General features: G+C 32.3%; 3 protein-coding genes across 3 annotated transcripts; all 3 read right to left on the minus strand.

Moving 5' to 3' along the window:
• Nucleotides 1-5,736: 5,736 nt before the first annotated feature.
• Nucleotides 5,737-6,386, minus strand: LOC130804142 (14 kDa proline-rich protein DC2.15-like). Its single transcript, XM_057668478.1, has one exon. It carries the CDS (start codon nucleotides 6,317-6,319, stop codon nucleotides 5,948-5,950), a length of 372 nt encoding a protein of 123 aa, XP_057524461.1. The 5' UTR covers nucleotides 6,320-6,386; the 3' UTR covers nucleotides 5,737-5,947.
• Nucleotides 6,387-8,355: 1,969 nt separating this feature from the next.
• LOC130803935 (protein transport protein SEC24 A-like) lies at nucleotides 8,356-18,928 on the minus strand. Its single transcript, XM_057668169.1, has 14 exons — nucleotides 18,581-18,928; nucleotides 16,218-17,301; nucleotides 15,946-16,084; nucleotides 15,348-15,538; nucleotides 14,396-14,503; nucleotides 14,091-14,294; nucleotides 13,692-13,923; nucleotides 12,545-12,694; nucleotides 12,279-12,435; nucleotides 11,879-12,006; nucleotides 11,456-11,778; nucleotides 11,184-11,366; nucleotides 9,709-9,958; nucleotides 8,356-8,898 (listed from the first exon to the last, which is right to left on the minus strand). The coding sequence occupies exons 2-13, from the start codon at nucleotides 17,238-17,240 to the stop codon at nucleotides 9,725-9,727; spliced, it is 3,072 nt and encodes a 1,023-aa protein (XP_057524152.1). The 5' UTR covers nucleotides 17,241-17,301; nucleotides 18,581-18,928; the 3' UTR covers nucleotides 8,356-8,898; nucleotides 9,709-9,724.
• On the minus strand, nucleotides 18,181-22,540 carry LOC130803800 (uncharacterized). Its single transcript, XM_057668003.1, has 4 exons — nucleotides 21,984-22,540; nucleotides 18,581-18,681; nucleotides 18,324-18,370; nucleotides 18,181-18,204 (listed from the first exon to the last, which is right to left on the minus strand). Exons 1-4 carry the CDS (start codon nucleotides 22,538-22,540, stop codon nucleotides 18,181-18,183), a joined length of 729 nt encoding a protein of 242 aa, XP_057523986.1.
• Between the last annotated feature and the right edge of the window lie 1,998 nt (nucleotides 22,541-24,538).

Consider the following 24,538-nt stretch of genomic DNA (forward strand, 5'->3'; position numbering starts at 1 on the left):
ATATAGTGGATCATTGTCCAAAAATAAAAATAATGCAAATTAAGTGGAACAAATCAAAATGAAAAATCCTGCAAATTTAATGGGGCGAAGAGAGTATATATTTGGTTAATGCCGATCCCATCAAATATGATTTCAATTCGTGTTTATATTGGGTCAGGTTAATACAGTTTGTGTTCCTCAATTATATTATGACTATGGATCAAGTTATTTTTTTAACTTTGGGTTAACTCTAAACCAAATTACTTTAGATTTGGGTTGACTTTAGTCTTAATCTTTGTATATGTTCAAGTTGAAAATTAGTTGAGAGGAGCAAATAAAAGTAAATTTGCATGATTTACATCTTTATGAGGATCTGACTAGAAATAAGAGTAGTTGAAGGCGCCTCATTCATGTTTCAGACTACTAATTCCCTTGCACTTGTCTGTTGGTGTTCTTGTTCTCTGACGTTTTCTCATTTGTTTTATTATTATTATTATTATTATTATTATTATTATTATTATTATTATGCAGATTTGCCGAGGTGCCTTCAACTTCATCCAACTCTTTTCGTTGCAGGAACTTTTCTTGTTTTTCCTCGAGCTAGGGACTTTTTGGCCAATTTATCTAATTATCTTTCAAAAGATAGATCGAATGTGAATTCACATTAAACTTTAATATTCCCCTTATTCATTTAAATTTGCTACACAAAACACAAAAAGCCCTCATTTTAATTTTAACCATATTGCAAAAATATGAGGCTCCCATATAAATCGAGGCCCTATACGGTAGCTCATGTCGCCCCCCCAATCAGTTGGCCCTGAATTTATACTATAATGTCATTACTATCTATCTTTCATGATTCACATTCATCCTTTTTAGTGTGTGTCTTTATATTTTTGCTATCTTAATTTTAATAGTGTTTGTTTTTGGAGACTTAAAAGGCAAATATATGAAGTAAAAAACACTTATTTTTTTTTAAAAGGGGTAATTATAGGGAAGCTTAAACTCTATTTGTCAAATATAATTTTTGTTATGATTCAAGTTAATTTCAGTCTATATGATTTATATTTTCATAGTTTAACTAATTTTTATATAATAAATAACTTGCTACTATATCGACAATTTGCACCCCCTAACTGAAAATCCTGGCTTTGCCTCTGCCTCTTCAGACCCTATTCATGATTTTTCTATGGGCGAGATATACTAGATATGATGATAATGTATATTTGCATTCCGCTTAACTTTAGGCGAGGCATATAAATGCAGCCAAATTCATGATCGGTCATTTTAAGTTCGAATTAAATTAATGTTATTGATTGATAATGGTTGAATTACATGTAAAATCTTTAGATTAAAATTTTATTATAACAAATACAATCTTAATTTTTAAAAAAAGTGACTCAGATTTGATCTTCTTAATTAGTTCACACGTAAAACATTTGGCATATAAAATTAAATTTTCAAATTTCTGTATTTAAAATTAAACCACAAAACCCTCCTTTTAAAATTAAATCCCAAAAATTGTCTTATCACATGAAAAATTAAACCATTTGATATATAAAATTAAATTTGCATCACTTTTCATTTTAATTTGCCCCACTAATTTTAATGACCTCATAATAAGATGCCGTTATTGAGTTAGTTTTGTGAAAGATTATCTCTCAATGAGATGATTTTAAAATAAAAAACTTATATGCTAATAATTTATATTTGTTGAGTTATTCAACTCATATATGAGACACACCTCACGATGAGACCAACTTTTACTGAAATTTGTGTCCTAAAAAAACATAATTTGTATTAATCGGTTTATTCCATAAAATATATAAGAAGCATCTCACATTTAAAACCCTCATACAACAATACGTGTATGCATATAATATGTTGGAAATATGTGTAAGGTCATTAGAATATGGCTCGACACAATGTGCACTTCCCTATTGGCCAAAGTTCCTCTTAATGATTTTAAGGTATTAGAAATAATAATGCGGAACCTTTGTATATGGTAATGGACACCTTACTTTAAATGAACCATGAAATGAACAACACCGTAAAGAAGATTAGTTTGGGAAACGTCACCAGAAATCTTAATGCACACAAGTTTAATATTTTAGTGTACTATTTTTTTTTATTGTAGGATAGGCTAATAAAGAAAGTTTATAGGTAAGGGGAGGAAAGAAAGAATCCAATCTATAGGTAATGAGAATAAAAAACTCATGATAAAGATGAAAGAATAAGTCTTCAATACAACTACTAAACTAACACATAATTCTCGATTCCACGTGGTATACTACTTCATAATATAAACTACAACGTATATGAGGTTTATTTATAAACTACAAAAAAATGAATTATTGTACATGACCATACATGTTGGATCAAGCTATCTAGCTTCCTCATATATATGTATGATAAATTGATAATCTATCTATATATTATGGACCACATATAGAAAAAGCCTTTGGAGACATGTAGCATTATCATGTCTTTGTTACATGCATATTGTCCATACATGCAAATCATCCAATAATCTTGTTAAAGGCCATAAAAATTGAAGATTACAGCCTACTTAGGAAATATGCGGCTAATAAAAGATAGAATACGCGAATGTTAAAATCTTAATTTTAATAATATGGTACAGACGATATATATAATTATACTAATAATATTTTATCTATTTCAGCATAAGTGTCTTATTTACTTTTGTGAAAATTTTTAAAAAATAAATTTGTGAATAGAAATTTAAGTTTGGGAATCTTATGAGCTTGTATAAATATAAATCACAAATAGCTTTTTAACAAAGAAAAATGGAATAACTATGGTAAATTAAACAAATAAGAAAATTAGACACTTGTATTGAGATTTAGCGAGTATATATCTAGCTAATGCTTATCTACAACTAACAAAATTACATAAATTTCAATGAACATCTTCCTAACTATCAATGATTATTAGCAGTTGTGGACCCAAGATTCAAACTCACTGAGTGCACAATATTGTTTGATTGTTTCTAATTTCATGTACTCTCATTCGTAGAGTATTTTTTTTTCCATTAAAATTGCTACATCATGATCATCAATGTAAAAGATTTTAGTTTTAAGATTAATTGTAATAATTTAATTAATGGGACAGATAAAAGAGTATTACCTAGTATATTTTCACGTACTAATTAATTATATATTGTTGCTTGTTACTAGACCTGGGAAAATTTGATCCGACCCGAAAATGAACCCGGGACCCGACCCGACAAAACCCGAACCCGACCGACCCGAAAGCGACTTAATCCGAAACATGACCGACCCGATAATTACCCGACCGAAAATGACCCGACCGGAAACCGACCCGTTTTGACCGATTTAATATCAATTTTTAGAGTAATTTCAATGTTAGAATTCATTTCAAATAAAATTTTAGTTTTCAAAGTATCTCAACATATTGAGTATATCACTTGAACCCTAAAACTCATCAATAGATCTCAAAAAACACGTATTTAACGTCTTTTTAGCCATCGTAATTATTTTTCTTTAAAAACAGGACGTTATAATCATCTTAATTGAATACATGTATCTTGTTAAATCAGTCAAATGAGTTTTTAATTCTTCTACATTTCAGTAAGCAAATCAATATAATTTATACGAACGTTTCGCACGTTTGAATGAGCTTTTCAAAAAACGAATGTCGCTACCCTAAATTATAAAACGCGTATCTTATAAGACGAAATAAGTACTTAGTTAGTTGTATATCTTTCCAACATGAAAATTGTGAAGATAATTTTAACGTCATTTTTATCTAACGTTACAATTATAATAAACAAAATAACTTTTATAAAGCGCGTATCTTACAAGTCTTTCAAAATAAGTATTAATTCCTAGGGGTGTCAAACAGGTCGGGTTGGGTCATTTTCAGGTTCGGGTCATATATAAATGGGTCAATAGACCCTTGACCTGAACCTGACCCATTTAATTAAATGGGTCAAAAATTGAAACCCCGACCTGATCTGTAGCAGGTCGGGTCAACCTGCTAATGACCCATTTAACCTGCTAATTAAATGGGTCATTAAACCCGTATATTTCAGGTCATTTGACCCATTTGATCCATTTGACCCAAATATTATATTCACATTTCATAATAAAAGTCTTTATTAACACAATATATGTTGCAATACAGTATACAAAGCAATAAGAAATAAGTTGTAAAATACAAAAGATTATACAAAAGATTATCAAAAGCTTTCATTCAAAAGATTATACAGTATACAATATATGTAATACAATATATGTTGTAAAATAAGTTATAAAAAAAAAATAAAAAAAATACCTGAAATGAGAAATCAAACCGATGAACGGATGAAGCCAAAAGCCCAAAACATATGAATCTTGCAAAAATTGGGTCAGAAAACCAAAAAATGGAGTAAATAAAGAAAAATGGAGTAAAATCAAAATCTAAAAAGAAAAATAAAATCTAAAAACACAAAAAATCAAACATCAAAATCAAACACAAAATCAAACGCAAAATCAAACATCAAAATCTAAAAACACAACAATGGAAATAGCAGTTCCAGCAATGAACATCAAAATCAATACAAAAAAATCGAACACAATCCAAATATAAAAAAAAAAAAACAGAAAAATCGGACTTTTATGTGTTAATAATACTTACCTTGGTGCCGCAGAGAAGATGAAGGAGAAAAGAAGAAGCTGCCGGCGAGAAGAGGAAGGAGAAGGTCTGAAGGTGTAGGCGGTAGGTCGCAAAATCGCACAAAGGAGAGAAGAGGAAGGAGAAGAGGAAGTGAGGAGGAGGCGGTAGGTCTGAAAGAGGAGGCGCCGCAGATGTTTAGCAGTTTAGGGTTTATGTCGCAAATCAGCAAATGTTTAGGTCTGAAGGAGGAAGTGATAAACTTTATGATATATCAATATATCATCATCTTTATTCTTTATGAATTATGATTTTATGACTTTATTTAAAATTTTCAATGGGTTAATAAATGGGTTAAATATGGGTCGACCTGACCTGATTGACCCATTTAATAAATGGGTTAAACAGGTTTTTTTCGAGTTTAAATATTCAACCTGAACCTAACCCATTTAATAAACAGATCAGGTCGGGTTGACCCATTTAACTAATTGGGTCAAAAATCTAAACCCAAACCCGCTAATTTCGGGTCAGTTTCAGATCAGGTTAGCAGGTCGGGTCAGCTTTTGGCAGCCTTATTAATTCCCCTATTTTTCTTGCACTTAAATGAACCTGACATACCAACTATTTTTTGAAAATCGTACATGTAATTTCTCTAATGATTTTTTTTAGACATTTTAATGATTTTTTTTTATGTTGAATTAGTCGATTAGATATTCTAATGTTTTATGGTAACCCGTTGGGTCAATCCGAACCTACCCGAAACCTAGAGTGATCCGACTTGAAACTGACCTGATCCGAAACTGACCCGATCCGAAAATGACCCGACCGAAATTGATCCGACCCAAAACCCGACCGACCGACCGTTTTCCCAGGTCTACTTGTTACCCATTAATTACTGGTAGAATATATAAAAATATTATAAAATTCAACTATCAGCTTAATATTTAAAATATGATTTTCATTCAGAGAAAATCAGCTCACTGATAAAAATCTGGGCCAAGAAAAGAAAGTTTACTAGTAGAATTCACATGCACATATAATAATAATAAGATTAATAAATATAACAATAAAACAAAAACAATAATTATAAACCAGTACAATTACAAACTAAATGGTTAACAAAAACAACTAATAAAAACAAATATTACATTCAAATACATGCAAATTAATTATAAAATTTTCTGTCTTAAATAAATGACCTAGCTATATAAATAAATATATCAATGTATGAACTTTGATATATAATTTATTATAATTCCTAATTAATAGCTAGGCATATAATATGATATAAATAAATGCAAATAAAATGATTAAATCATAGCTTATTAATTAATCAACATTTGAATCCATCAGGAAGATCCTTTTGGCAAGCACTAAGAAGAACACTAAGAGTAATTGGGACATTTAAGTTAATGCCAAGAATGTTAGCCTTAAGAGCAGTGCATAGACAAATTGCAGCTTCTAAATCAGCAAGTCCTTTAATTAGGGCACAACATTTAGGCCCAGAGGGAGGGTTTCCTATAACTGCATGGACTAGCCCTAAAATATCAGCACATACCCCTAATTTAAGGGTGTCAATAGGGCACTTGTCTATAGTTGGAGCTGGAGTCACCGGAGCCGGCGTGGTGCATGCGTTGCACGCCGGTGAAAGTGTGAGGAGAGAGAGGATGAAAATGATGGAAATGAGCTTGGTGGTGTTGGCCATTGTTTATATGGGAGGAAATTAGGTTTATTATTTTTAGGGTTTTGTCTGGTAAGTGTGAGAAGAGGGATTTTGGGGGTGTCCTTATAAAGGGAGGGTATTTGGGAATTAGGGAAAAGGGTTGAAATACAATGAGGTGGATGTGTTTGTAAATTTGTGTTAAATGATTTATTAGTGCCATGTGGCATACTGGTCCTATAGAAGGGCTTAGAAAGGTTTTAAAAATCTCAGATATTCAAATGAGACGTTCTTGCGCTTAGAACATATTTATTGTATTGGCTCGATGTACACTTTTAGTTCTAATAAAGTCATTTAAATAGTTTTTAAATGATTAAATACAATCTTAAAATGACTAATTATAACCTTAAAATAATCACTTTCGTAGTTTTAAAGTTATTATTTATACTTTTAAAGTAAACGCTTATAAAATATAGCTTGATATGAATTAATTAATAATAGATAAAGTGCTAATAATATCAAGCTTCATAATAAAGTTCTACATAAACCATATTTATATAGAAGGAGTAACATTTTGTTTATAATAGTAATTGGATTTGAAAGTAAATCCCTTTGAAGAATTAGGGACAATAATACATACAGAGAAAGGAAACATATCAGAATGAAAGAAGTTAATAACTGATAAAACGATCTTGATAGTTGTCACATTTTGTATCACTACTTTTTTATACATTGGCTACTTGTGCAATTTTGTATTTAATTGCATGTGTACAAACTTCATTTTTTGTGGTGGTAAGAACAAAATTATGTTGTAGTAATTTGGGCATATTTAATGTGTTAACATCTTCTAGTTTAAATTAGTTTGTTTTTTTGCTAGAGAAACTTGGTAGAACTATTTGATTCACATATGGGTTTTGAGTACAAAAAGTTTCAGTAAGCGCTGCTGTCCTCTATCCCCTTTCCAAAATAAGGGGTAGAATAGAGTATTCTTATAGGTGGAATGGTACCGTGGAGATATTAAATCTTTGTGTATGAGGTGAGTCGAACTTCTAAAATCTAATACAAAGATGAAAGAGAAAACCCTTGTGAATTAGGAGTGCTAATAAGATCAAAATAGTCAAACCGAATATGGAGTAAACTCAACTTAGCTCGTTTTTATGATTCAAACTCATTTCGATCAAGTTAGTTTTATTTGTGTTGAGTTTTGACTAAGTGTGAAGTTCAAATCATGTTTAGGCTTAGTCAATCTCAACTTCTTTGCAAGCTTTTTCTTCTAAACACATATACGTATTTTCGATTCGAATATGAGCATAACTTTAACATTTAATAAAACCAAGCTTCACGTAGCCTAAGTTGGTTCATCATATAAACACTACCAAGAAAATATTCCTTCATACTCGTGACATTAGCTCATCATTTAGCTAAGTGGCTTCCTCTTGTACTTTGTGATAAGATATGGTATGATAGTGATCCGACTTGAATCACTGATGTTGTTTATTTGGTTTGATCTAGCTTAAGTAAATAACGGTGATTTGTAATATTAGTAAATTACTCTTAAGTGGAAGAATGTGATAGCGTAGTGTTTTAGGATTTTAATTTATCTTTTTTGTTTTATTTATTTTATTAGTATTTATTTATCCTTTTGTGGTGATTTATAAATCATGGTGATTGATTAAGAATTTCTGAATATTAACCTACCTGTTTCACTCTTAAAAAGTAAAATAACATTTGAATAATTATCAATAAAAAAAATAATTTGCAAATTATAATCCTAAAGTTTTTGGCTTTTGCGAATTGCAGTCTTTTTGTTTATTTTTTGTGAATTTAAAACACCAAAATAAAAAGTCTAGCTTAGACTAAATCACAGAATTTCAACCACTTAACCTGCAATTTCGACCACGAAAATAGTCGAATTTTGGCCTGAATGCTATAGACTTTGTTACTTTGGTAGCTGTAATTCAAAAAATTAAACATTGAAAATATAATTTGTCAAAGTGTTTAAAGCTGTAATTTGCAATTTATTCTATTAAAAATTATAACTTCATTTTATATTTGAAGAAAGATTCAGGAAAGAGATTTAAAAAAAAGATAAATATTTAAAGACAAGAGTATTCCAATAAAAGATCTTGAAGAAAGGAGATAATATCAATCCATTTCTTAGTGTATTTCACAACGTACAAAAGTTAAAACCCTCTAAAACAAGGCGGGGGGGGGGGTTGGCTTAGTTACGGAAGCCAATAAAAGAGGAAATATGATCACACAATATATAAAAGAATCCTGATTCCTGCTTAAATTCAAAAAAAATAAATAAATAAAATTGCTAACAAAATCTGGTGATAAAAACAAAATATGATCTTACTAAATTACACCTGTCCTAAATATTTTTCATCAAAAATAATATTTCAAAAAGAAAATGATTTGCTCACAAAATCCTAGCTGGAAATTATACCTTCGACTCATGATCCCATTTATTTGATCATAACTTCATAAGTGTTCTTGAGAGGTACCATGTAGTAGTCTGGAGTGGACCATGTCATCGAGCCGACTTGTTAACCGTGATGTGCTATACACAGAAAATATGGCTCTTGCGGGTTGAAGCTATCTTATAGTAAGTTCATACATCCCTGCATAAAAAGAAGTTGGACTCAGAAATCCGAAAAAAAAAAGGCTCCAGACGGGAGTGGGGGAAGTTGAAAGGTTCAAGAGCAGACACACAAGTTAAGCTATATATGAGGATAGTTAGGAAAATAAACCGTAGTGCAAAAACGAAGCTACACCACACTGAGTAGTAAAGATTTTCAAATCTAATGAACAGACGATACCACGTCATAAAGGCGTCAAAAGGCTGGTTTTTAAGGGATATCTCACAAACTTGGCCAATATTTGACCGTTATCACAATCGCTAACGAAATTGTGTTTTTGCACAATGGGATATTACAGTGTATTGTGCACATAAAAATGATATTATCTACGATGCCAGCTTCTTCAGTTCTAGGATGAGCCAGATTCTGTACACAAGACTCCTATACAAAGTACCACCAGAACTTTCACAAAACTACTGTTACAGACTTCAAGCTTTTAAGTAAGAAGAAACCTACCAAAATATCTAGTATGGTCCCCCAACAGCAAGTACAGGAGAAATATATCTAAAGACAAAAGGGATAAAGAATCAGTAAAGAATTTGCTTATGTGAAAAGAGTATTCGACAAGGTTTTCCTTTCAAGTTGCTTCAAACTCATATGTATAGCCAACACCACTTCTGTAATCGTCCGACATTAAGACTTCAACAGAGAACTTTAACATTTTCACAGAATCACAAAAAATCTATATATTATTATCAGGACGATGTTGACAACAGCAGAGCTATGTTATAAAAATAATATCCAAGTAAATTTCTTCATGAGAAAAAAACAAAGGTGAAAGTATCAACACACCTTCAATATCTGCTCATTATGCATTTTGCTGGACCTGTCGGTGGATTTGTGTAAGCCAGTCAACATAGCCGCTTACACCACCAGTCTGATCCTCAATAAGGTTTGCCAAAAGATAGAAACCTTCCCTAGGCTGTTCACCTTGCCTTACAATGTGACAAAGTTGATAGTAAGCTAGATCACTCTCTCTCAGCTTCTTAAGTAGCCCCATTAGCCTCCTTGACATTTCATTATTACTCTCACAGAAGTTGACCTGATAATTTAATAGACAAATCATGAAAAGCAATCAGCTTTCTGTTAGTAAAAGGAGCACAAAATAAAGAATGTTTGATTTTAAGTAACAAATTCAAAGAGTAGATGCAATCATGAATCTCCACATCCCCAAGTGCGAAAAATTCACAGGTAGAGCAATACTTAATTTAAAAAAAAAAAAAAGCAATTCCACCTACACCGTGGACAGTACATTAAATGACTGGCATTAAGGCTAATGCAATATTAACCAAAAATATAAGATCATAAGACACAATCCTAAAACTACAAGCTATGTCAGATTACATCGTAATCGTTGGTGCATATAAGAGACAGATCTAGTGAACAAACTAGCTCAACCAACTACAGAAAAGCAAGCCAGTGAACGAAATATATTTGTCGGAAAAATCATCTCATATAAATAGGTACTCACTTGAATCCCAAATAATCAGCAGATTAAGAAGGTTCAAAAAAAGCACTTGAGACGGAAACTAGAAATACAAGGCCAATTTGGCAACAGACCTAATTACAATACTCCAAAAGCACTTTGTAGTTGCAAATGACAAAGAAAATACCACTAACAGTGACAATGTGTTAACACTAAATACAATGAAAGAATTTTTACTTCTGAAAAGAATTTACTAAACTTATGAATACAACTTAGTTTGCAATTGGGTCAAGAATCAAGATGGAGACATAAGAAAACAATAAACTACCTCCAAGATTCAACCACCCACAAAAAGATCATCCTTTCTCATATTAGACACAAAAAAGAGCCGAAGGGGTGAGCGAAACACCAAGAACTGTACAATGGCTTAATAAATCAATGAAACTCATAACCAAGCAACACACTATTACCATGGTTATCTCAATTATCAATTCCTTTATAAGAGTGGACAAAATGTCAGTACCTCAAAATCTTAAAATAAATGGTGGACCTAGTGGGGACCACTCGTCCACCCACAACCCCTAAAAACAGAGCAATAAAGGGAGAGAAAAATTACATTGCAGCATTAAGATCCAAAATAGTTCTCAAATTTCATTTTTTTAGTGATAAATATAGGCATACACCTATAGGTATATAGATACATATAAAATTCCATTAACCCAATTCCATTAAGAGGCTTTTACCAGACAAGGTTTGGGGGAGGAATGTATGCAACCTCACCATTGTAAAAAAGTCATATGAACCTTCTCATAAATAAGCAATGAACATGAGAAGAAAATACCTGTGAAAGATCGGAAGCAAAATCAAAATTCAAATTCCTAGCGATCTCGGCAGAAAGCATTCTGCCAATCCAAAGGACAAAGCATAAACCATCATCATAAATATAAAGGCCTCTGGGGTCTAAGCTTTCTGCCGTCAGGGGTAGGCGCTTCTCAGCATCTTCGAGATCTTCCAGAGAAGATGCCTATAGAGAAGACATGGAAGCATAGAATCAAACATTAATCAAATCAACAGCATCAAGCAAAATCCTATTTTCCATTTTTTTGAAAGTACCTTTACTAGAAATTCATCCACACGAATCAAGCTGGGATACAAAAACTTTAATAGACTTTTTACCGGCAAAGCCATTATTGTTGATCCAACTGCACAGCGCTCATCTAGTTGAGCATCTTGATGCCCTCCACGAAGGGGTGTAGATTTACAAAGTGCTAATCCATACAAAGGCAAATACTTCAAAGATTCAGGATATATTATCCGTCCAGCCAACCGATGTTGCACCGCATACAGATTACGATATTCTTTAAGAGACTTTATGATCCTCAATTGCAGATAAGACCGAGCATCTTCCAGCTTACTGGATAAAGTTTTCTCAATAGCTGTGAGAAATTTATGTTCAGTAAGTCATGCCTCTATAATCAATACTATATCAATGCTTATTTGGAAACAAAAGGCTGGAAAAAATATATAATATATTACCTAGCCGGGCAAGCAGTGAAACTATGGCACTAGTATCAGCTCTCCGATACATCTCTCCCAAATCAGCAACCACTGGCGCAGCAGCTGTGTGTACTCTAATACGTCTTTCTCCACATGATGCAGTGTATCTAGAAATTGTCAAGGAAATTAGAAATTATATCCCTGAATCCCAAACCAACCCCAGGAACATATTCACATAGCCAACAAGACACTAACAGAAGCCCTCGAGTAAAGAGGTCAGAGTTCCAGGCTTCCAGCAACTGGCAAGAAAAGACACTATAAACAGCTACTCAGAAGATTAAAAAGAAAAAACTTTCCAACATGTGCTCCCCGTCTGCAAACCCACACCTTTTGAGAAAATTTGACAATAAAACAGCATGAATCCAGAATTAAAGGATACAACAATGCAACTTGAAAGTACACAGTCTGAGTTGTCAGTAATGTATCTTCCAGGGATAATTGCATGGCAAAAGCTTTATCACAGTCCACAGCTGGAAGTGCTATCAAATCAGTGGACCTCAACATAAAGTTTCCATGATAAGAATTGAATCTCACACCTGCATATAAAGAATTCATTTAAAGATCAGCACATCAAATAATTATAAGAAATGAAGTATAAGAAATATGATAAATAAAAGACATGTACACAAGTAAAATATAACCAACCTTTCCCACATCTTATGCGCATAACAGCCTCCCAAGCAGTCTCTCTGGTGAGATCTCTAGACAATTCATGTCTCAACTTGTCGCCTTGCATGTTTGACTTGAAACTGGGATAGTAGTAAACTTGGCCACCTGTGTACTTAGACAAAGTACCTGCATGAAGATGGAGAATTAACTTTAAAATACATATATATGATGCTGGATTCATTCAAACGAAAACATTCTTGTCATTCAATGGTATCAGATGATTATAATATCCAAAAGCTATTGTATAATGTGCAACAATAAGGGTGCAGTTGTGGGCTGGGGGTTATATGGAAATATCAGAAAGGGAGGGGAGCCTATGCATAGTGCAAAAACAAGACCGCATAGTATCGTATTGGCCGTATTGTGAACCGGTATTACCATCGTAAAGGTCTAAAAAACCGCGTTTTAGGCCGTTCCTAGTGATATTTCATGGTTTAGGCCGATATTTTCCGTACAGCAACTACATCAACCCTCACTGTGTCCGTTACTGCAACCATGAGTCCATGACCATTACTGCATATTTGCACTATAGGCCTATGTGATGCAGGGAGGAGCAGAAAGGAGTACTCTGTCCCCAATAGGGTATGAATAAAAAGGAAAATAGTTCATAAGAAGACCACACCACTTAAAATATATAAGGAAGAATTTCGGGTATCATAGCCACATATTTTCTCAACATAAAATGTTAAGCTAGAAACTAACAATGTCATTGCAGTTTGTCAAAAATTCATAAAACCTCCGTGAAGGAGATATGTACACCATGTCAATATAGAGTGGGAATGTATATTAACAGTTGGTTTAGTGGCAAAGTTATCCTCTTCATAACTAAAGGGTCAAGAGTTCAAACCTTTCCCCTCCTCATTTTCTAACACAAATTTGAGATCTAATTTTTGCTGCCCTCAATTCTTTAACCAAGTTTCGCCACTGCTTAAGACCCTAGAGGACAGGAAGTTAATACAAAGAGGTAGGCTTTTGTATGTTGTATACTAAATTGAAGAGGCATTTTGTGCATTTTGTGAAGAACATTAATAAACTGATAAGTGCTCAATGGAGCTTAAGTTTAAGAAGAAAATGACAAAATTCAACAACACAATTATGTTTTCACTGCAGGAAAAACTCATACCTAATGAAGCTATATCTGTGTACTTGTCACTAAATGCATACACGTTAATTCCTATCTGGTACTTGGTAAAATCTGCTGCCATTTGCTTATAGAATGGGTCTTCAGCTACTCTCAGGGAATGTTCTTTATCAGTTCCATACAATCTAGCGTCATCACCTCGTAATCTCAACCGACCAACTCCAACAGATGGCAGAGTATTTTGGAAAATCAATAGTTTACCACCAAGTTGACTCTGCAATAAGTAACACTTGGTCATGTACATACACTAATACTGTACACTCTCAACGATAAGGATCTTTCAAGATGATTTCCATGCCACTTCAGAATAACATTGCATTTCAAACTGAGAAAAAAAAAACATATGGTTGACGTTTCGTTAACGTGAGAAACGTCACATACCATGACCAAGAGTGCAGCTTTAAGAGCTGGACCAAATGCAGATTCGACATTCATAGTGTCTTGAAACATGGTTGGCAAACTATCCAAAAACGAATCCACCACATTTCTCGATTCAGAGAGGTTCACAAGAAGATCATCTGGTAAAGGAACAAATACATCATCCACATCTGAGATCACCATCATTTGGGGTTGTGTCAAAGTTGACTGGAAATGATAAGGCAAGAATCAGAAACAATAAATATCAAAGAGAAAGAGAAAGAAATTGTCAGTAATTTCTTAAATCACATTTGCTTGTACCTACTTACCTTCATGTTGTAGAAGTGTATGGTGCTGTCAAATGTTATAAAACCAATTTGTGTTCGAGGGGACCCAGGTAACTCATCCAAGCAAGACTTGATAGTCTGAGCCACAACCTGCAAGCGCAATTTTCTTCCATGTTATAAACTCGTGAAGCTAAAGACACAATTGCAAGCAATTGCAATCAATAGAAAATATTGAGTAAAACTACACTATCATTAATAGGAGAAATGAAGAATTGGTGAGAATACTAATAAAGCACTGAACACATATGTCATGCATGCTACTAAGATTCATGAAAAGGCCCATGTAGGTTTCCTTTTTACTCCAATTCCACCTTTCCTTCTAAAATCAATGTTTATCATGCTGTGCATATTCTAGTCTCTTCTCTCTCCTGTAATCTCCTGCAATAACTATTAAAAAGTTCCACATGGCAATCCACTCCAAATTGATCATATCAAAGCCTTTATCCAGATTACTTTTACAATTAAAAAAAAAGTAATCTAAGTTTAAGTAATTGGACTCCCACCAACCCTCTTCTTTCGGAAGTCAGCAGGCGCATTTTGATGCTTCACTAACTAAAAATATGAACAAAAGAAAGCCACTTCATTTACAAAAACCTACCAATATCCAAATTATTATTTACCAGAAAACTACTAAACTTCACCATTTTATCATATGTAACGCTTTATTTCCATTGAACCACCAAAAATTAACAACTGAGTAACAGAGCAGAACTGAAGAGAAGACAAAATAAAAATTGACAGAATGAGCAACATAACAAGTAATAAAACAGAAAAAAGTACAGAGAAATAAAGCTCAAAAATGGAGCTAACATTATCTGAAGAGGCAAGTAAATTGCATACAATAACAAAAATGCTAAAGCCTTATTTCCAAAAGATAGGTGCAAAAAATGCATAATCAAGAAAAAAGGTATTCCTCAAGGCTCTATAGACCTACCTCAAGCATACCACTCCTCACCGCCAATACTGACACATCAATGAGGAAAAAGTAGAGAGGCGGCATAGGTGGCCGCACCATATATTCAGTAGGTGCAACAAATTCAACGCTTCCTTTGATAAGTTCAGGTCGTTGGTCTGCGTCAATTCTTCTGCCTGTTGCATCTAATTGGGCATAATAATCACCAGGGACTGCACAAAAACAGGCAAGAACAGTCAATGCGTTTCCCAAAATGTTGTAACATAATCTTTAGGCACAAAGTTAGGTGCATGACATCATCTTCTCTGCTTGTAAGATACTCTGATATGAAAACTCCCAAAATATACCATCAGAATAAAAGAATATATTCTGGTGCATAGCTATTATATCATATTCATACCATGTCATATGTAATTCAGCAAAAACACGACTGGAGTACAGAGACTAATAAAAAGAATAAACAGCATCAATTGTATTTGAAAATATTTGTAAACTAGAAGGATCTTATAATGAAGAATTTAGGGTAGGTCAGTAGTTAGTCTAAGAAGGAGAATCAGGAGCCAAGCAAGAAAAAAGCCATAACAAAAATGTAAATCAAGCATTCTTGCAAGTGATTTACCATCATTAAGCAAGGCACACATGTTGCAACGCCACTTTCTTCCACCATCTGTAAATGTGACATAAGGATTTACATATGTGCGGCATCTTCTGCAGCGAATAATACCTCCAGCACTAAAATTCACTATGGGCACTTCCTCCTGAAATTAATTAGGCAATCCCATGTCAAGCAGATAGCAAATCATTAACTGAGCTACATATCGCTAGTAATAATTAGAGTCATTAGTTGACGTACACAGCTGTTATAGAACCATCAGCATAAGTAATACTAACCCCTTCAGAAGTTTCAGCAAGTGGACAAACAACAGCTCCAAGTGGTAAATGCCATCTTGATGCAAGAGAATGTGAATTTGGTATACCACTAGTAGTAAGGCGCAAGAACTTTGGGCCACAATTCATTGGAAACATGTCATGGAAGCTAGCTGGCTCTACATCACCCTCCAGTGGCCTTGGCAATGCTTTAGGATCAAGTCCAGGATCCACTGATCCAGGAATGGAGCCCAAGGACAAAGAGTTAAAGTCTTCTACTAAACCCTGCATAGCATTCGTTGGAGGAGCAGATAGGTGTTGTTGCATTTGATCTCGAGAATTTATGTTAGCCCTACCAGGTTGTGTGGCAGACTGGAGGTAGGCAGGCTTCTGGCCATAGTAAGTGGGAGGTGATACTCCTGGAACCTGAGCATAAGGTTGTGGTTGCGATGGCATTTGAGCGGGAGGAGCTTGAGCATAGGGTTGAGGTTGTGATGCAGCTTGAACGGGTGGAGCCTGAGCATAAGGTTGGGGAGGAGATGTCAATTGGACAGGAGGTGCCGGAGAATTGGGGCGGAAAGTTAGGGGTGGATTTGGAGATAAAATACTAGGCCGTTGGAATGATGGGGGCATATTAGGCGCCATGGAAAAAGCCACATTAGGGGGCCCACCAACAGGTGTACGAATAGGAGAACTTGCTGGAGGCCCCGGGAATTGTGGGGCTGAAAATTGCTGGAAATGATTTAATGTAGGCGGAGCAAGTGATGTTGGTGGTCCAGAAGGAGTAGTTGTAGATGGATCAGTAAAACCAACAGGTGGTGAAGGCCTGAATCCAACTGGTGGTCCTACCATGGGTCCAGAAGATGAGAAAGGCATTGTGACGGAAGGAGCGGATGCTGGAGGAGGTCTAACACCAGGGCCATTCGGTCTACTAGCCACAGGACCAGATGATAAAAAGGGACTCATTGCGGGGGGAGGTGCTGCTGCAAAGGGACTAGCAGCTGGCCCACCTGGCACATTTGGGCGACCCGGATTTCCAGCTGCCATTTGATTCAATCCTTTTCCCTCTCTTCCCCCCTTGCACAATCTAATCTCCTACAAACGCAACCTAACAAAAAAGTGCACTTAAAATAAGTACATATGTTAGATAGTATTCCATGTAAGTATACAAAATAAATAATCCTACCTTGATCTCCTCCCCTCCTCCTACTAAAAATGAAAAAAAAAAACTCTCTCCGGTTGACATACACTCATGATTCATCAGTTCCCTGATTCAAGTTGTGGATTAAAGCAAGAATAATTTTGACGCTTCTTGGGCTAATTAACAATTCTTACACCGAAGATGTAGCAAATTAGGCAAGATTGGCTCCCATTCCTTTAACGGCCCATTTGGTTTATGATATTAATGGGTTGATAAAAAAAACTATTTGACAAGGATTATGGTTATGCTTGTCTTACTCTAATAATTTTTTCTTCACAAAATACACTCCCATTCATTATGACTTGGAAAAGCAGTATTAATTGGTAGATCAAAATTGTGAGGAGAAAGGTATTAAGGAACCAAATCAACCAAAACTTAGGCTCATGATTGAGGCTCGGGATATGTTTTAACATGCCCCTTCACACAAAAGCCCTTTGGGTTCCCCTCATGACTGAATATTCCACTTTAAATGAGGAGTAATTGAACTTCGAACCAGTGACCTTTTGTCACACTTTCTTCTGATACCATGTCAAGGAACAACTCAATCAAAAGCTTAAGCTTTTCGCTTTTTATACAAAAGGACGGGAGTTTCATTTTATTTTAAAAGACATAAGCACATTTTATGGAAATTATAACTAAAGACTAAAAAGTTCCATCAACACAATTTTAATTTCAATAACCAAACACCATGTAAAGTCCATAATATATTTCATTACAAACTAAATGAATCATTACTCCTTGGTTTCCACTTCCAAGCAATCAAAAAATACATTCTAGGCCAATTCTCTAGCCATCAAAGAAACCATTCAACTATTCAAGGAAATACGAGTTTACCATCTAACATTCAATAAAATAATTAAGCACCCAAAACAACAGTCCAAGCATCTCTGAAAGACAATTCAGTTACGGCTCTTGCTCAAATTACATACCGATAATGCTAAACTCGACCTCAATTGGACAATTTCAACTATATAACCTAATTGTTCAGCAATCAGAACTCATCAGTTAAACAGAAATCATCACACAAAAAAAAAAAGAAAAGAAAAAAAAAACTAAATGAAACACTAACACAAAACCAATAAAAGATCAAATTAAAGTTGACCAAAATTCAAACTTCAACATCACAAGATCTCGATCAGATACACGATTTACAACTCTAATCGAAACAATTCAACGAATCAAATACCTGAAATAATTCTAACACCGTGATCCACCAATAATATCAACAGAGAGTACCGGAAAAATTGAAATCCACCGGTAGAGTACGCTGATAATTTAGGGAAACTGCTACAAATCAATACGAAAAACGTTCACGGACTGAAGAAATTATAACGGCGTAGAAAATCGGGAGAAGGGTGGATACAAATTATAAAATTATGAGTAATCAATACAATTGAAAATGGTGGATTAATGAATCATGGAAAAAAAACACAGAGAGAGAGAGAGAGAGAGAGAGAGAGAGGATTTTGGTTTGCTAGAGCAGTATAGTCTGGAAGAGGAGAATTTGATGTTTAGCAGGTGACATATAAATGACGACTGTTTAAAATAAGAAACTAAAATTTAGGAGTACTTTTTAGTTTTGAGTCATGTAACAAAAGCTTACAACGGCCCGTTTGGTTAGTGGTATTAAATGGTGGTAATAGGAATAATTTATACTATAAAATTTCATCAAAAGTTCCATATTATTCCCATATTAATGAAACTTTAATCACAAAAAAGTTTTTTTATTTATAAATTTCCATTACCACCAAATACCACCTCTTCTATTGGTAATGCATTGGAATGAATTTTATGAAAGAAAATGAAATGATTAAATTGGACAAGCATGACCATAAAGATAGCCAAGATATTTTTCAACCAAAATTACACTAGTTTTTCATTCCCATTACCTCGTACCAAACGGACCATTAGGGGTATAACTTAGAAAAATAAATACTTTATCAGAGATTGTTGTGAGAAACCGTCTTTCTAATAGAAGTATCATATATTTATAGGTTAAATAGTTCAATTAATATAAATTAAAAAGGAAAATAAGAACACAAATTATTGTGAAAGACGGTCTCTCCGAGAGATGCATTAGATATATGGGCTAAATAGCCCAAGTAATACAAATTAAAAAGAAAATAGAAATGTGATTTCTTATTTTGAGGTCGTCTCTTTGAGAGACAGTCTCTCACAAGAATAGCTGAAATCAGAATGTGGGCTTGTTATTTTAAGATGAGACGGTCTCTCACAAGAATAGCTATTAGTTTATGAACTTTAGTAATTATATTAAGCTTAGCTATTTTAAAGCGTCTTGTATAACGTCTTACCATGAGACCGGCCATATAATGAACTTATTTCTCTAATTGATTATTTTAAAATAATTATTTATAATTTTAAAATAATCATTGTAATGTGTAATTGTTCATTTTAACATTGTAAGGGATTACTTTAAGGTGTATATTTGGTGACTTGGTTAGCCCCATAGATATTTGTAAAAATGTCTCATTTGAGAATTTGTACACCTATTTTTATAATGGATCGTCTTTCGATGAAATTACCTTAAAAATTAAAGTAAAGAATTCATATTCTCAAAATTTGTATATTAATTAGGATTTTTATAAAATGCAAGAGGTTTGTCTCACGCTGAGACTGTCTCTTACAATAATTTATGATATTCTATAGTACATAATCTAAAGTTAATTTTTATCCAATGGGCATTTATCTGTCGGTGACCTAAACATCAGCTTACATGTTAGCACAATTAGTCAACTATATACGTAGTCAATGCTCATATGGTCGTACATGTGATTTTCGACCCACTTATCCATTTAGAGTTTTTTGTATTCAGAATTTTTAACCTTGATTATATCTTAGTCTTTAGGCCTTAATTTTGATTTTTTTTTATTATGGGATGTTTATTTTGTATACTAAAAATGAAAAATAGGATACATAATAAATAGTAAATGAATTAAGTTCATGTTATATTGATTAATTTGACTTGACATTGATTTGTATTATTAAATGATGAGTCATACATGTTTATTTTAGGTTTAAAATTTTAACCTTAATGTAACTCATTTAATAAACTAATCAAGTCGGGTCGAGTCAATTAATTTAATAGGTCAAAATTTTCAATCTAAACTCAGTATTTCTAATTAGATTCAAGTCAAATTAGCAAATTGAATTAACATTTGTTAGACCTAATTGCAGAGGAGGGTGTAGGATGGGCAGACTGAGTTAAAATTGGATTAGATTTCTACCTTACAAAAATAAAATCGATGTTCTATATTATTTTAAAAATTATAAAAAATAATATTAATTAAAATTACATTGACACAAACAAAACCAAATTCTACTGATGTTTTAACTTGTACTCGAAATAGGATAAAATATAAATAATACGGAGTAATAGTTAATTTAAACCTACTTATAAAAATGACATTATCAATACTACCTAGAAAAACCTTAATCTTTGTAAAGACCACCAATTTAATTGGACATTTGTTTCACATTTAATTTTGACATATGCCCGCAGTCCATAATGTAATCTTTTAATTTCCGTCTTCATCTTCATCTTCATCTTCATCTTGATTCATCAATAATGGCCATGGTGGAATGGCCATGGTGGAATAATATGGATTGGATTACTTTCTTATAAAGCTCTTTCTTATTCTTTTCCCATGGTGGAATAATATTATACTTTCCATTTCTTTTCGAACGTTCTTTTTGCTTTTTAGTATTATTCATCAATCATTCATAATTCGTAATTTATTCTTAATCTATAAATTAAAATATAGTCAAATAGAATCTTATTTAATTCATTTCAACATAAATGTATTAATATTAATTTTTTATAATTTTAATTATGCTTAATTTAAGATATTAAAAATTAAATCAGTGTATTGGCAAACATGCAAAACGCAAATGTGATGTTCAAAAATGGAACGGATTAGTCTTCCTTGGGCTATTCTTTTTTTTTTTTTGTCCTTTTTGCATTCCTCTTTCTTCTTACTTTTCATCTTGGTTTTTTCTTAGGATCTTTCTTATTTATTCTTTTCCATCTTATTACCATTGCTTTTAAGTCACAATTTACAAATAAACCATAGTTTAAAACAACAAGAAAAGTAGTTTTCTTCATTAACATTGCAAAGTTTATGCCTCGAATCATCAATCACAATTTGAGCTTTAACATTGTTGCAAATAGAAGATTGTCGTTTAATGGTTTAGTGAAGCTAAAATAAGCTGGTAACCCGATTTTAAAATGAAATAAAAATATATAAATACCAATAGATTCCAAACTTGATTTTAAACCAACCTAAAATTAATCTGATAAATCAAATAAACACCTCTATAAATTACACATACAATAATATCAATTAAAGTCCACAAAATCAAACACTAATCAATATAAGCTTGTTCACATTCTTTTTCATACATATCAAATTTAAATTACACATAAACAAAGGTTTTCTTATTCAAAAAAATAGTCAGGTCGGGAAAAGGAAACAACAAAAATCAAATCAATAAAAAAATGTTTTTCATATTAAACTCATTTGCTTCACGAAGTTCTAAACCCAGCTTGCTTATTCACGTTCTTCCATTACCCGGGAATACTCCATCCCCACAAATCATCAACAAGAAAGAGCTCATTCAATGGCAATTTTAGAAAGGTAACATTACCAAAAATAGGATGAGGAAAGCCATGAACATGTATAGGTTCATAAAATTGTCTAACTTCATCATGATTCCTTACAATTTGGTCCAAAATATCAGTAAATATTCTAGCACAAACATCATTAAGAAAGTACTTAATTCTATTTATAGTAAAAGACTTATTTCTATGCATATTTTGTAATGGAATATTATTTCCCATTATAGTAGTAGTGAAGTTTGTGCTAGTAATAGTAGGCATAGGTTGATTTGGTGCAAGAGAATTAAGGCAAATAACAGCTTCATCAAAGACTTTGTTAACAATGTAATTAGAAGCCCTTAAAAGCCTTGTAATAATGGATGGAAGATGATTATCTTCTAACCAAAACCAAAATGCCATTACTAGTATTGATTGTGATGGACTTCTAGACAAATTTATGACTAAACGAGTGAATAAATCACGATCTACTTGGTGATATTGGTGAAGATCTAAAAGGGGAATGCAAGGCATTATTTTGTTGGAATGATTTTGAAGAAGCTAAAGTGGGTGTTGAAAGGACTAGTTGAGGGTTGAGACTATATATAGCTAGCGTGTGTACTATTTAGCGTAGTAGTTTGAGTACCGTTTAATGGTTTACTGAAGCTAAAACACTACTAATAATCGTATTCAGAACGTTATACTCAAAAAATTAAAAGTATCGGTTTCAGAATTTCTCATAAAATATACTCAAATAGTTACTATAACCGTTACTTTTATCAAATAGTTTTATTAGACATTTAAGAATTTAAACATCTAAAATTGTACAACTATATATAGCTACCCACATATAGACTTATTTAGACGGCTAACAGCTACCTACACAACTACGTTATACACCGAACAAGTGCATAGCAGAGTATACGTAACTGCTATGTGAGTAATTTTTAACACGACTAATAATTAGTCTTTAATTTAATGGTGATGATATATTTGCGATATGTGAAAAGAATTTACTTTATTAAGCGTTATACGAATTTATTGGTCATCCTCTAAACTTTTTTTTATAAACCAAACAAACCCTGAAATTAAATCTTACATAAGAATTTTTTGTATCACTCATTTTGCATCATTTAGATAAAAAATTCTCACATCGTAAAATAAAACGATGCAAAATGAAATAAATAAAGTATGTTTTTTCATGTGCTAAATTATTTTGTTCGACGATCGTGTCTGTTATAAACTTTTAGACGAAGATATGGCTTAAATGTCGTAAAAGAGAAAGTTATACATACAGTACACAAAATCAAGGCTTATATTGTGGAGAACTACACACATGCATACTTATCATGTTTAATAGTAGTCACTAGTCACGATTCACGAATATTGTGTTTTTTGGCGTAAAAAGAAAATATTTTGGTGATTAACTTCTAGTATATAATATAAATTTTCGCTTAAAAACAAAATATTTTGCGGATTAACTTTTGGTACTCTGTTTGTTTCTTTCGGAATATATCATTTGTTTTTTGAATGAGATTAGCGAAATAGTTTGAGATTACGATAAAAAAATAAGTGGATGATAAAAAAAAATAGAAATAGTTGTTCAGATGAAGAAATTATACATTCTAATAAAAATTTTGTAAAATGAAAAATGTTATTCTTAGAGAAACGATGACAAATACAATTATATTAGTGGATGATAATTGATTACTTCACAATATTTGAATTTGATTTTTTAAAATTGAAGTTAAATTAGGTAAAGTTTCCATGTAATTTATTATAGCAATTCTATTTACCTAAACTAAAATTTCATATATTTTTAATTGAATGAAATAATGATGTATTTGATTAATAATTAAAAAATTAATTATTGCTTTAAAAATGTCATGTATTCAATAAATTTAATAACAATAATTTCTTACATTGTGCGAGGTTCTCATACTAGTAATTTATAAATGCGAAAAACAATGAGATCAATGTAAAAAAAATAATGCAAAATAGTCACTGCGTATACTATAATTAATAACCACTACACCTATGTGACATAAATCATTGATAATTTTAGTATGAAAATTTAATCTTTAGATTTTTAAATACATTAAACTCATTCTGTTTATAAATGATTTTCCTATTGCTATTTTGGCAATTTTATTTGTTGTTTTCACGAAAAAAATTTTATTTGGACAAGTTGCAATGTATTTATTTTTGCCTATTTTAAAAACCAAAAAATTTACGAGAAAAATGTATCTATTTGTTATTAGGAAAATAATATGGCTGTACATAAAAATGAGAATTTGTATTTCATTTATGTAATTGAATATTATTTTTCTTTAAAAACATAAAAATTTAATTATATTTTATTATTTTATTATTTATTATTTTTTAAAAAGTTAAAATAATTATATAAAAATATTATTTATTTTTAAATTTCTAGATTAGATTCTCATAAAAAGTTAAAATAATTAATAACAAAGAAAATTTGTTAATATTTTTATGTATAAATTGTAAATATCAATACCCTTGTTAATTGTT

This window comes from Amaranthus tricolor, chromosome 17 (genome assembly GCF_026212465.1).
Source record: "Amaranthus tricolor cultivar Red isolate AtriRed21 chromosome 17, ASM2621246v1, whole genome shotgun sequence".
Taxonomy (NCBI): domain Eukaryota; kingdom Viridiplantae; phylum Streptophyta; class Magnoliopsida; order Caryophyllales; family Amaranthaceae; genus Amaranthus; species Amaranthus tricolor.

Bases quoted from the DNA above. Each gene is read 5' to 3' on its own strand.
- LOC130804142 (XM_057668478.1), bottom strand. From the start codon at position 6,319: ATGGCCAACACCACCAAGCTCATTTCCATCATTTTCATCCTCTCTCTC.
- LOC130803800 (XM_057668003.1), bottom strand. From the start codon at position 22,540: ATGCCTTGCATTCCCCTTTTAGATCTTCACCAATATCACCAAGTAGAT. The intron at 18,682-21,983 runs GTAATGGAAGAA...ATTGATTTGTAG, and splicing joins TGGGGATGGAGTATTCCCGG to CAGTTTCCCTAAATTATCAG. The intron at 18,205-18,323 runs GTATGTAATTTG...TTCCTTGAATAG, and splicing joins GGTCGAGTTTAGCATTATCG to TTGAATGGTTTCTTTGATGG.
- LOC130803935 (XM_057668169.1), bottom strand. From the start codon at position 17,240: ATGGCAGCTGGAAATCCGGGTCGCCCAAATGTGCCAGGTGGGCCAGCT. The intron at 13,924-14,090 runs GTATGTGACGTT...TACTTATTGCAG, and splicing joins AAGCTGCACTCTTGGTCATG to AGTCAACTTGGTGGTAAACT. The intron at 11,367-11,455 runs GTACTTTCAAAA...TCTTCTCTATAG, and splicing joins TGGATGAATTTCTAGTAAAG to GCATCTTCTCTGGAAGATCT.